Below are 13,016 nucleotides of genomic sequence, written 5' to 3'. Positions count from 1 at the left end.
GGAAGTGCCTGAAGGGAAGTTCTGGCCAGCTGGGGGTTGGTCTCTTCTCCCAGGCACTCAGCAATAGGACAAGGGGGGCTCAAGCTCTGCCAGGGGAAATTGAAGTTGGAGATCAGGTAGAAATTCTTTGCAGAGAGAGTGCTCAGGGATTGGAATGGGCTGCCCAGAGAGGGGGTGGATTCCCCATCCCTGGAGGTTTTTCAGCTGAGCTTGGCCGTGGCACTGAGTGCCATGATCTGGTAAAGGGACTGGAGTTGGACCAAGGGTTGGACTTGATGATCTCAGAGGTCTTTTCCAACCCAATCCATTCTAGGATTCCATGATTCAATCAGCCCTTCAGCACTGACCCTTCACTCTGCTCAGGCAGTTGCCAAAGTTCAGTGTGTTGAGAACAGCAAAATGTTGGCCTGAGGTCCAAGAAGACTCTTTTCCCTGGAACACCCTTTCCTTTCAGTAGTTCCTTGGATTCCAAGCCCAGGGGATGGCAGTGTGATGGCAGGGGTGGCCTAGGTGGGCAGCTGGCCCTCAGATGTACCTACAGCACATCACCCCACCCCACCTGGGAGATGTTTCTCCTCCTAAGTTTGTGTGAGCAGCACAAAGGACTATGGAAAATATGTGTACAGAGAGAGGGGGGTGAGGAGAGCCCAGCCTGGCCTTCAGCTGCAACCCCTGGGCACCAGCAGCAGCCAAGACATCAGGAAGAGGCAAGACATCTCTTCCCATGGGATTAATCTCACCAAAACTGAGCTGGGGCCAACCCTGTGGATGGGAAACAACCTCCTCCATCCTCTCAGAGGGAAGCAGAGAAACGACCTCATGGAGAACGTGCCAGTGCCCTTGGTTTGGAGGACACCAGAGAAGCCAGGTGGGCATCACTTCTTGGCCAAGGAGGTTTTCCTGGTGTTGCTTTGGGGCATTTGGGGCTGGTTTGGGGTCCTGGGTGTGTTTTGAGCTCTCATGGGGGTTTTGGAGGTCCCAGAGCTGATTTTGGGGGTCCCAGAGCCAGTTTTGGGGGTCACTTCTTGGCCAAGGAGGTTGTTTTGGGGCATTTTGGGTTGTTTTGGGGTCCTGGGTGGCTTTTGAGCTCTCAGGGGGTTTCTGGGGGTCCCAGAGCCAATTTTGGGGATCTCAGGGGGGTTTCTGGGGGTCCCAGAGCCAATTTTGGGGGTCCCAAGGGGGTTTCTGGGGTTCCCAGAGCCAATTTTGGGGGTCCCAGAGCCAATTTTGGGCATCCCAGGGGGGTTTCTGGGGGTCCCAGAGCCGATTTTGGGCATCCCAGGGGGGTTTCTGGGAGTCCCAGAGCCGATTTTGGGGGTCCCAGAGCCAATTTTGGGGGTCCCAAGGGGGTTTCTGGGGTTCCCAGAGCCAATTTTGGGGGTCCCAGAGCCAATTTTGGGCATCCCAGGGGGGTTTCTGGGGGTCCCAGAGCCGATTTTGGGCATCCCAGGGGGGTTTCTGGGAGTCCCAGAGCCGATTTGGGGGGTCCCAGAGCCAATTTTGGGCATCCCAGGGGTGTTTCTGGGGGTCCCAGAGCCAATTTTGGCCATCCCAGGGGGGTTTCTGGGGGTCCCAGAGCCAATTTTGAGGGTCCTAGAGGGGTTTCTGGGGGTCCCAGAGCCGATTTTGGGGGTCCCAGAGCCAATTTTGGGCATCCCAGGGTTGTTTCTGGGGGTCCCAGAGCCAATTTTGGAGGTCCCAGAGCCAATTTTGGGGGCATCCCAGGGGGGTTTCTGGGGGTCCCAGAGCCGATTTTGGGGGTCCCAGAGCCAATTTTGGGCATCCCAGGGGGGTTTCTGGGGGTCCCAGAGCCAATTTTGGAGGTCCCAGAGCCAATTTTGGGCATCCCAGGGGGGTTTCTGGGGGTCCCAGAGCCAATTTTGGGCATCCCAGGGGGGTTTCTGGGGGTCCCAGAGCCAATTTTGGGCATCCCAGGGGGGTTTCTGTGGGTCCCACCCCAATTTTGGGGTCCCTCTTTCCCCCTCCCAAGTTTAGATTCCTCTCCCCCAGTTTTGGGGTTTCCCTTCCCCCCCGAGTCTCTCACAGACATTGCACCTGGGGCTGCCCCTCCCCAACCCTCACCTTTGGGGTCTCCTCCCCCCAGGTTTGGGTTCCCCTTGCCCCCCCTGCAGCCCCTGGGAACCCAGAGTAAAGCAGGAAGGCTCTCTACCCCGTATTTACACTGGCGGGATTTAACTCCGTACTGGAAGCGACACTGCTCGTCGGCGTCGTAGGCCTGGCCCGGGGCCACCGTGGGGTACACAAAGTCCTGCCTGGGAGGAGCATTGTTGAGGCACAGTCCCATCCCAGAGCTGCAAAGGAGGCAGGAGAAGCACAGTCAGAAAGGGTCGTGGGAGGGAGAGAATCGAGGGGGAGGATTGGCAGCGGTGCTACCGGGGGATGAATGTGGGTCTCTGCGGGGAGAGGCTGAGGGAGGTGGGGGTGTTCAGCCTGGAGAAGAGGAGGCTCAGAGGTGACCTCAGCACTGTCTGGAACTGCCTGAAGGGAAGTTCTGGCCAGGTGGGGGGGGTTGGTTTCTTCTCTCAGATAACCAGCAGTAGGACAAGGGGACACAGTTTAAGCTCTGCCAGGGGAGGTTTGGGTTGGATATCAGAAAGAAATTCTTTCCAGAGAGAATAATTAGGCATTGGAATGGGCTGCCCAGAGAGGGGTTGGATTCACCATTCCAGGAGGTTTTTAAGGTGAGACTGGACGTGGCACTGAGTGCCATGATCTGGTGATCCCAGTGGGGTTGGATCAAGGGTTGGACTTGATGAGCTCAGAGGTCTCTTCCAAGCCAAATGAGAAGAGAAGAGCAACGAGGCTGGAGAAGGGACTGGAGGTGGCACTGAGTGTCCTCTGAAATACCTCCAGGGACGGAGAATCCACCATGTCTTGATCGAACCCCACTGGGATCAGCAGCCCAGGGCACGGAGTGCCAGAGTGATCCCAGTGGGGTTGGATCAAGGGTTGGACTTGATGAGCTCAGAGGTCTCTTCCAAGCCAAGTGAGAAGAGAAGAGCAACGAGGCTGGAGAAGGGACTGGAGCACAAGTGCTGTGGGGAGAGGCTGAGGGAGCTGGGGGTGTTGAGCCTGGAGAAGAGGAGGCTCAGAGGTGACCTCAGCACTGTCTGGAACTGCCTGAAGGGAAGTTCTGGCCAGCTGGGGGTTGGTCTCTTCTCCCAGGCACTCAGCAATAGGACAAGGGGGGCTCAAGCTCTGCCAGGGGAAATTGAAGTTGGATCCATCAGAAAGAAATTCTTTGCAGAGAGAGTGCTCAGGGATTGGAATGGGCTGCCCAGAGAGGGGGTGGATTCCCCATCCCTGGAGGTTTTTCAGCTGAGCTTGGCTGTGGCACTGAGTGCCATGATCTGGTAAAGGGACTGGAGTTGGACCAAGGGTTGGACTTGATGATCTTGGAGGTCTCTTCCAACCCAATCAATTTTATTCTATGAATCCTTCTGCCTGTGTGCCCCAGGCTGGGAGCACCTGCTGGTTCCTGGGGAACTCTGGAGCTGTTAATTTGAGGGTACATAGAAGCACAGAATGTGCTGAACTGGAAGGGACCCCGATGGACCATCCAGTCCAACCCCGGTAACTGCCCAGATACCCCAACAATCCCCCCTTGTCCCCCAGAGCGTTGTCCAAACCCTCCTGGAGCTCTGGCAGCCTTGGGGCTGTACCCACTGCCCTGGGGAGCCTGGTCAGTGCCCACCACCCTCTGGGGGAAGAACCTTTCCCTGAGATCCATCCCAACCCTCCTGGAGCTCTGGCAGCCTTGGGGCCGTGCCCACTGCCCTGGGGAGCCTTTTACTGATATCTGACCTAAATCTGGGACATGAATGGGATGCTCAGTGGAAGCTCCAGGGGGTATTTGGCAGCAGAGGGGCAGGAGAGGCTCTGCAGAGCCTGTTGTGGGTCCACCACCTCAGGAGAAGAGTCACTTCAGAGAACGAGTGGGACCTCTCAGCCCGGGCACCCCATGTGAATTCATTGTCCTCAAGGTGCCTTGGGAAAAAACCAAACCCAAAATCTTTCTGCTACTTTGCTCCTTCCCACAGGAAACTTTCCTCCTCAGTGCCCAGATGAGGTGCCTACACCATGTTCTGACTCCAGATCCTCCTTCCCCACCACACCAACCCTGCCCTGCAACTCCTGCCTGAACTTCATAACAACCCAAATGCCTCCAGAAGCCACTGGTCTATTTATGAGGTTTCTGGATCTGGGGGACCTAAATAAAAGTCTCCCAGCTGCAAGGTAGTTGGGGTCACACCTTCAGCAGGCAAGAGGAGATGGGAAAGTCTACAGGAAGGAAGGAAAGCACATGCCTCTTGGGATAGATGAGGTGCTGGGAGACAAGACAGAAGGAGCATTGGCTGGGTGCTCTGGGGGCTTTCCTTTGGCTTTGCCCACTCCACAGGGGACTGTGGGAGGCTGGAGGTGGCTGTGGGGTGGGAGGAAGGGCAAGGTGAGATGGATTCCTTACTCCAGGAAGCTGGTGATGTAATCCCTGCTGCAGGTGGACCACACAAATGGGTTGGTCTTCATGGTGATGTGAGCAGCCATGAGCTTGGCTGTCTCTTGTCCACGGGAGCCACAGCTGTTGCCAACCCCATCATGGTTCATGCCAAACCTGGAAAGCACCACCAAGGCATAGAGACACGATCAGCTGCCACATTTTGGGCACAACTGGATCATCCATAGGAAGGACTTTCAGCTCCTCTTGCCAGGAACAACCCAACGGGGGCTCTTCCCTGTGCCAGCTTGTTGGAATCTGAAATTCAGCTTCCAACAGCAAAAAGAACTGACAAGGTTAAACAGTAAGTTTTGGTCAACAGAGGCTGAGACAAAATCCCATCCCAAAGGACAACAAAGCCTGCTGATGTTCAGCCACGCTGATTGGCTGTCTCCAGCTCCAAGACAGAGACAGATTTTAGGATGAATGTTATCAATTCATGTTGAAACCCTTTGTTTCCTTCCCCCATGTAAAATCCCTGGTATAGACAATATTAACTAATTGTGCAATGTAGCCAAAACTTGGATAATCCCCTGGTTAACAGGTTACCTTATCCCATCCTCCTCATCAATATCCTGGCCCCAATGCCTTTGAATTGCATGTCACGGGTTCAGTGAAGGATTCCAGTTTCTACCTCCATATCTGGGATCGTGAAGTTACTTCCTGACCCTCACACCAGCTGCTGCCAGGGCCTCTCCTGGCACGGTACTCACGTGTGGCCAATCTCGTGGGCGATGGTGAAGGCCGTGGCCAGGCCGATGTCCTCGTTGATGCTGCAGCTCCGCTCCCGCTCGCACATCCCACCAACCGGGGCCAGGCCTGGGGGAGGCACACAGAGCTGGCACCCAGAGCTGGCACCCAGAGCTGGCACCCAGAGATGTCACACAGAGCTGGCACCCAGAGCTGGCACACAGAGCTGGAACCCAGAGCTGTCACCCAGAGCTGGCACACAGAGCTGGAACCCAGAGCTGGAACCCAGAGATGGCACCCAGAGATGGAACCCAGAGATGTCACCCAGAGCTGGAACCCAGAGCTGGCACCCAGAGCTGTCACACAGAGTTGTCACCCAGAGCTGGAACCCAGAGCTGGCACACAGAGCTGGCACACTGAGCTGTCACCCAGAGCTGGCACCCAGAGCTGGAACCCAGAGCTGGAACCCAGAGCTGGCACCCAGAGATTTAACCCAGAGCTGTCACCCAGAGCTGTCACCCAGAGCTGTCACAAAGAGCTGGAACCCAGAGATGTCACCCAGAGCTGGAACCCAGAGCTGGAACCCAGAGCTGGCACCCAGACCTGGAACCCAGAGCTGTCACACAGAGCTGGTACCCAGAGCTGTCACCCAGAGCTGGCACCCAGAGCTGGAACCCAGAGATGGCACCCAGAGCTGGCACCCAGAGCTGGAACCCAGAGCTGTCACACAGAGCTGGCACCCAGAGCTGGCACCCAGAGCTGGAACCCAGAGATGGCACCCAGAGCTGGCACCCAGAGCTGTGACCCAGAGCTCTCACCCACAGATGGCACCCAGAGCTGGCACCCAGAGCTGGCATCCAGAGCTGGAACCCAGAGATGGCACCCAGAGCTGGAACCCAGAGATGGCACCCAGAGCTCTCACCCACAGATGGCACCCAGAGCTGGCACCCAGAGCTAGCACCCAGAGTTGTTACCCAGAGCTGGCACACAGAGCTGGAACCCAGAGCTGTCACCCAGAGCTGGCACACAGAGCTGGAACCCAGAGCTGGAACCCAGAGATGGCACCCAGAGATGGAACCCAGAGATGTCACCCAGAGCTGGAACCCAGAGATGGCACCCAGAGCTGTCACACAGAGTTGTCACCCAGAGCTGGAACCCAGAGCTGGCACACAGAGCTGGCACACTGAGCTGTCACCCAGAGCTGGCACCCAGAGCTGGAACCCAGAGCTGGAACCCAGAGCTGGAACCCAGAGCTGGCACCCAGAGATTTAACCCAGAGCTGGCACCCAGAGCTGGAACCCAGAGCTGGCACCCAGAGCTGGCACCCAGAGCTGGAACCCAGAGATGGCACTCAGAGATGTCACCCAGAGCTGGCACCCAGAGCTGGAACCCAGAGCTGGCACCCAGAGCTGTCACACAGAGCTGGCACACAGAGCTGTCACACAGAGCTGTCACCCAGAGCTGTCACACAGAGCTGGCACACAGAGATGTCACCCAGAGCTGGCACCCAGAGCTGGAACCCAGAGCTGGCACCCAGAGCTGTCACACAGAGCTGGCACACAGAGCTGGCACCCAGAGCTGGAACCCAGAGTTATCACCCAGAGCTGGCACCCAGAGCTGTCACACAGAGCTGTCACACAGAGTTGGCACCCAGAGCTGGCACCCAGAGCTGTGACCCAGAGCTCTCACCCACAGATGGCACCCAGAGCTGTCACACAGAGCTGTCACCCAGAGCTCTCACCCAGAGCTGGCACCCAGAGCTGGTACCCAGAGCTGGAACCCAGAGCTGTCACCCAGAGCTGTCACCCAGAGCTGGAACCCAGAGCTCTCACCCAGAGCTCTCACCCAGAGCTGTCACCCAGAGCTCTCACCCAGAGCTGTCACCCAGAGCTGTCACCCAGAGCTGGCACACTGAGCTGTCACCCAGAGCTGTCACCCAGAGCTCTCACCCAGAGCTGTCACCCAGAGCTGGAACCCAGAGCTCTCACCCAGAGCTGTCACCCAGAGCTGTCACCCAGAGCTGGCACACTGAGCTGTCACCCAGAGCTGTCACCCAGAGCTGTCACCCAGAGCTGGCACACTGAGCTGTCACCCAGAGCTGTCACCCAGAGCTCTCACCCAGAGCTGTCACCCAGAGCTGGAACCCAGAGCTCTCACCCAGAGCTGTCACCCAGAGCTGTCACCCAGAGCTGGCACACTGAGCTGTCACCCAGAGCTGGAACCCAGAGCTCTCACCCAGAGCTGTCACCCAGAGCTCTCACCCAGAGCTGGCACACTGAGCTGTCACCCAGAGCTGGAACCCAGAGCTCTCACCCAGAGCTGTCACCCAGAGCTCTCACCCAGAGCTGGCACACTGAGCTGTCACCCAGAGCTGTCACCCAGAGCTCTCACCCAGAGCTGTCAACCAGAGCTGGCACACAGAGCTGTCACCCAGAGCTGTCACCCAGAGCTGGCACACTGAGCTGTCACCCAGAGCTGTCACCCAGAGCTGGCACCCAGAGCTCTCACCCAGAGCTGGCACACAGAGGTGGCACCCAGAGGTGGCACCCAGAGCTGGCACCACAAAGCACCTGCAGGGCACAGGGGTGGTGTCTGGGCACTCACCACTGTGCTCCAATCAGAGTGTCCCAGTTCAGCAGGTGGGACCAGTTTATCCCTGTGTGGGTGTGCCCAAAGCTGGGCATTCTAAACCCTCTGGGCCAGTGCCCAGCAACTGTTCCCAATGGCCCATTGGCAGCAGCTGCCCAGGGCACAGCTGAGCCCTCAGGCTGGGAGCTGGCTGGGAAAGAAGCCTGGCAGAGGAGCTGGGAGAACTGCCCTGCAGGGAGTCCTTGGCACCTCCACACCCACCTGAGGGCTCAGCTCTGCCCATGGGCCAGCAACGATTCCAAAATCCCCCCTGACTGCCAGAGTCAGATCCCCCAGTGTGGAACTCCCTGCCCTGGGGGAGGCACTGGGGGCTCCCACCCAAACCTGAGGGGAGAGAATCTTGGGGTTTGGGCACTTTTGGGACCTTTTCCTTGGATTCAGAGGAGGAGCAGACCCTGGACAGGAGGAGCCACCACTCTGCCCAGACTGTGCCATCATCTGCACCAACAGGTTTGTTCCTTCCTTTTCCTTTGGCCTCGGGGGAACCACGTGGGGCTCAGCACAGGGGCCACCAAACCCCCCTGTGTTTGTGCCCCAGGGGGTGGGTGGCACTGCTGGGTTTGGGGGTTAAACCCAATTTCTCTTTGTGTCATTGTAATATTTTTATTAAATTGTAACTTTGATTTATAATCTCTTTTGTGTTGGGTTAATTTTTCCTGCTGGTTCACCTTTAAACCAACACACAGAGAAAGGTTTGGGTTGGGAGGGACATTAAAACTCATCTCATTCCACCCCCTGCCATGGGCAGAGACACCTCCCACCAGCCCAGGTTGCTCCAAGCCCTGTCCAACCTGGCCTTGGACACTCCCAGGGATGGGGCAGCTACAGCTGCTCTGCCCAACCTGTGCCAGGGCCTGCCCACCCAGCACAGCCTGTGGCAGTGACCAGCTCCTCCCCACTCTTGCACTGGGCTTTGGGATGGACTCAGGGCTCTCATGGGCTGTGGGTGCTCAGCACTGACAACTGAATGAACAATGACAGGCTCAGAAATGCTAAGAATGGGTTGAAATCCTCTGGATTTGTTATCCAATCACAGGCTGTGCAGAGGGGGAGCAGTTCTTGTCCAAACACTGGTGAGGTAACCTGAGATCAGCTGCACCAGCACTTGGCCATCTGAGCTTGGGATGGGCACCTGAGTGGGCCAGGATCTAACCCTGGCCTGGCTGACACCCACCTCAATCAGGAATCCAGCCTGACTCCATCTGGAGGGTTGGATCATCAGAACCCCCCGTGAACAGTGGAAACAGATTCCCCCAACCCCCTGGCCATGCACTGACCCACCAGCTCAGGCTGCACCAGGCCAGGGAAGGAGCTGACTCTGCTGCTGGAATGGGCTGAGCCACCACAGCCCCTCCAGGCTCAGCCTCCCTCCCTGCAGTCACAGCAGGTCAGAGATCCACCAGCCTTTCCCTTTGCACTGCAGTGATTCAGAGCACTAATCCCTCCCTGACTGCTTAGTCTAGACCAGGGCAAGACAAATTAGGAGCTACAGCCAGAGAAAGCTGCAGGGCCTGTCTGTGTCTCACTGTTTAAATAAAGAACTCCCTTCACAGTCATCACAAAAAGGTCTTCTCTGTCCCTGCTCAGTCAGGAACACTCCACCAGGCTATGGACCAGCCTGAGATGTGAGTGGTTCTTAATCATCAGCCTGGACCTGACCCAGGGAGAGAACAGAGGAGTGTTCCAGAGCCCATCTGTCTTCTGGCTTGATGTTTTCAGTGTTTGCAGAAGAAAAGAGGCTGGAAACCACTGGGCAGTCCCTGGCTCTGCTGCTTGGGCAAGGGCTGCCCCTCAGCCTGCCCACTGGCACAGGGGGTGGCACAGCCCACCCTCACCACGTTCCCAACACTCTCTGCACTGGTGAGAAGTGCTGCTGAAGAGGGGGCACAATTCTACATACCCAGAGTGCCACAGGGTTTGTTCTTGTAGATGCAAATGTCATATCTGCAAAGAAGAGGGAGCAGAGTTAGAGACACTTCGAATTTAGGTGGCTCCAAACCAGCACATCCCCATCCAAACCACTTCAAACCAGCTGCACAAATGGCCATGGCTGCAAACCAAGCTCCTTGAGAGCCCAACAAAGACTGAGGGAAGTTGCTGCAGGATGAGAAGTGACTGAGGGGGAAGGTGAGAACTCTGAACTGCCATAATCTGCATCCCTGGGAGGGAACCCTGAGATCAGCTCAGTTGGTTAAAACTTGGTTGTAATAATGCCAAGGTCATGGGTTCAATCCCCTGTGTGGGCCATTGACTTAAGAGTTGATGATCCTTGTGGGTCCTTCCAACTCAGAACAGTCTGTGTGTGGTTACAGAGTTTAACCACTCTTTCCATGAAGAACTGGCATGAGACTGAGGGATGGCTGCTGCTGGGGGCACAGAAACCTTGGATGATCCACTTGGACAGAGACAGAGGACACCTCCAGATGGGACAGAATGAAGGACACCCCCCCAGGGCTGGGCTCAGCCTTACCTGGTGATCAGCACTGCGGTGTCGTGGTTGGCTATGCCGTTCTCTGGGATGGCATTCCCATTGCCATTCCTGTTCACAATGGATTTCTGCCACTTGCAGAAGCTGTCCAGGGATTTCCCAGCGTGGTGGTTGATCTCCAGGGTGGGCTGGAATGGGAGGAATATCACAGTGTGTGCCCAGGAAAGCTCTGGTATGAAGGCACTGCCTACTCCGTGCCAGCAGAACACTGGCACCAGTGCAGATGCCCACACTTTTCATGGAGACCATGGAAAAGCAAGACTTTAGAAGGACTGAATCTACTTAAACCTCCCTAAAGTCACCCTGTTGTTGGAAAAATTCCTCAGAGGTCTCCTCAGCCTGAACTCAGTCCCCAGGTACCTTTAGGAGGATGTGGAGCAGCCAAGAGCCTGCACAGGGGCACCTCCCAGGGATGAAATCCAAGAGGAACACACTGACTTTGCCCCAAAAACTTCCTGTCATGTGATGGGAAAGGCTCAGCAAAGCCCAGCTTACCTGATCCTCAGTGAGCAGAATGAGCCTGGTCACCAGGATGTTGACAATATTGCCCAGACTCGAGTCCTGGAAAAGTTTGGCAACCTGACCTCCAAGAAACAAGAAAAGAGGAGTCTTAAAAATGAGCTCTCTGGCTGGGTGATGCTGGAACTGGGGGGGTGAGCCCTGGGCTGGGCACTCTGGGGGGAATCAGGGCTGTGGGGGCTGAACACAGTTGTTCCAGGGAGCAGGAGTGGGAATGGGATTCCACATGTCCCAGTTCAGCAGGTGGGACCAGTTTATCCCTGTGTGGGTGTGACCAAAGCTGGGCATTCTAAACCCTCTGGGCCATTGCCCAGCAACTGTTCCCAATGGCCCATTGGCAGCAGCTGCCCAGGGCACAGCTGAGCCCTCAGGCTGGGAGCTGGCTGGGAAAGAAGCCTGGCAGAGGAACTGGGAGAACTGCCCTGCAGGGACTCCTTGGCACCTCCACATCCACCTGAGGGCTCAGCTCTGCCCATGGGCCAGCAACGATTCCAAAATCCCCCCTGAGTGCCAGAGTCAGATCCCCCAGTGTGGAACTCCCTGCCCTGGGGGAGGCACTGGGGGCTCCCACCCAAACCTGAGGGGAGAGAATCTTGGGGTTTGGGGACTTCTGGGACCTTTTCCTTGGATCCAGAGGAGGAGCAGAACCTGGACAGGAGGAGCCACCACTCTGCCCAGACTGTGCCATCATCTGCACCAACAGGTTTGTCCCCTCCTTTTCCTTTGGCCTTGGGGGAACCACGTGGGGCTCAGCACAGGGGCCACCAAACCCCCCTGTGTTTGTGCCCCAGGGGGTGGGTGGCACTGCTGGGGTTGGGGGTTAAACCCAATTTCTCTTTGTGCAATTGCATCTATTGTAATATTGTTATTAAATTGTAACTCTGACCTATAATCTCTTCTGTGTTGGGTTCATTTCTCCTGCTGGTTCACCTTCAAACCAGCTCACCTTGTTACCCCTTGGATTGTGGAATCTAAACCATGTTCAGAGCTCAGTGTTTCCTTCTGGGGAGCCTGAGCCAGGAAGAGGATCCCCAGCCTGGAGCTCAGGTAGGGAAGCTCCTGCTCCTGGAATTGTGCATTCCCAGGGGTGAAGCTTTGCTGAGGGGAGGGCACAGCCCCTCTCCCAAATGTGCCACCACACGGTGGGTGATTCAGAGCAGGTGACACTGTTAGGAACAGCATGGCTTTAAAACCTGCTTTAGAAATGCAAACAGAGCCAGGCATGAAAGGAGATCCTGGGGAGGAGAGGACAAAGAGCCACCACAGAGGGGCTTTCAGGGGCTTGATGGACAACTGCCAAGCCCATCTCACCTCACAGGAGGATCCAGCCCGGCCAATTCGGGCGGGTAATGCAGCCAGCCTGGCACCCTGCTGCCAGCAATGACCCAAACCCAGGGGCACAGGCGGTGTGGTGGGCAAGAAGGAGGGTATTTCTGCCCATCCCTCAGCCCCCAGGCGTGAGAGCTCCCTGTCCTTCTGCTTTCCCATGTGTTGCTCAGCTTGCCTGGCCCCATTTGCAATGCTAATTGGAGAGGAGAGATGCTGTTCAAAGCGAGCCTTTTGTTCTGCCAGCCCAGATCTGGCCTGCAGTGTGCTCAGACAGGCCAGAGTTTACCTCTCCTGCTGTGCCTCTCCTCTGCAGCAGAGCCCCTGCAGGCTCTGGGCTACCACTGCTCATGAGCAACAGCAGCATGGCAGGATTTTTGACCCAAAAGTCTCGCTCTGAGCACGGGGAGAAGCCACTGTCCCCCTGGAACAACAGCTCTGATTCCCCTCACTGTTATCTTGCAGTAAAAGCACATCCAGGCACTCAGCAATAGGACAAGGGGGGCTCAAGCTCTGCCAGGGGAAATTGAAGTTGGAGATCAGAAAGAAATTCTTTGCAGAGAGAGTGCTCAGGGATTGGAATGGGCTGCCCAGAGAGGGGGTGGATTCCCCATCCCTGGAGGTTTTTCAGCTGAGCTTGGCCGTGGCACTGAGTGCCATGATCTGGTAAAGGGACTGGAGTTGGACCAAGGGTTGGACTTGATGAGCTCAGAGGTCCCTTCCAAGCCAAGTGAGAAGAGAAGAGCAACGAGGCTGGAGAAGGGACTGGAGCACAAGTGCTGTGGGGAGAGGCTGAGGGAGCTGGGGATGTTCAGCCTGGAGAAGAGG

General features: G+C 56.7%; 1 protein-coding gene across 1 annotated transcript in view; it reads right to left on the bottom strand.

Annotated features, from left to right (window-relative positions):
* ADAMTS10 (ADAM metallopeptidase with thrombospondin type 1 motif 10) overlaps nucleotides 1-13,016 on the bottom strand; it is a 93,097-nt gene that overhangs the window by 35,361 nt on the left and 44,720 nt on the right. Inside the window, exons 6-11 of the mRNA XM_071578194.1 lie at nucleotides 10,839-10,922; nucleotides 10,326-10,471; nucleotides 9,756-9,799; nucleotides 5,230-5,335; nucleotides 4,487-4,633; nucleotides 2,171-2,312 (exon numbers count right to left, since the gene is read on the bottom strand). Coding sequence (XP_071434295.1) covers nucleotides 2,171-2,312; nucleotides 4,487-4,633; nucleotides 5,230-5,335; nucleotides 9,756-9,799; nucleotides 10,326-10,471; nucleotides 10,839-10,922 — 669 coding nt within the window. The remainder of the gene's footprint in view (nucleotides 1-2,170; nucleotides 2,313-4,486; nucleotides 4,634-5,229; nucleotides 5,336-9,755; nucleotides 9,800-10,325; nucleotides 10,472-10,838; nucleotides 10,923-13,016) is intronic.

The sequence above is a fragment of the Pithys albifrons genome, chromosome 27 (genome assembly GCF_047495875.1).
Source record: "Pithys albifrons albifrons isolate INPA30051 chromosome 27, PitAlb_v1, whole genome shotgun sequence".
NCBI classification, from domain to species: Eukaryota; Metazoa; Chordata; class Aves; order Passeriformes; family Thamnophilidae; genus Pithys; species Pithys albifrons.
This window is presented reverse-complemented; position numbering and strand designations above follow the sequence as displayed.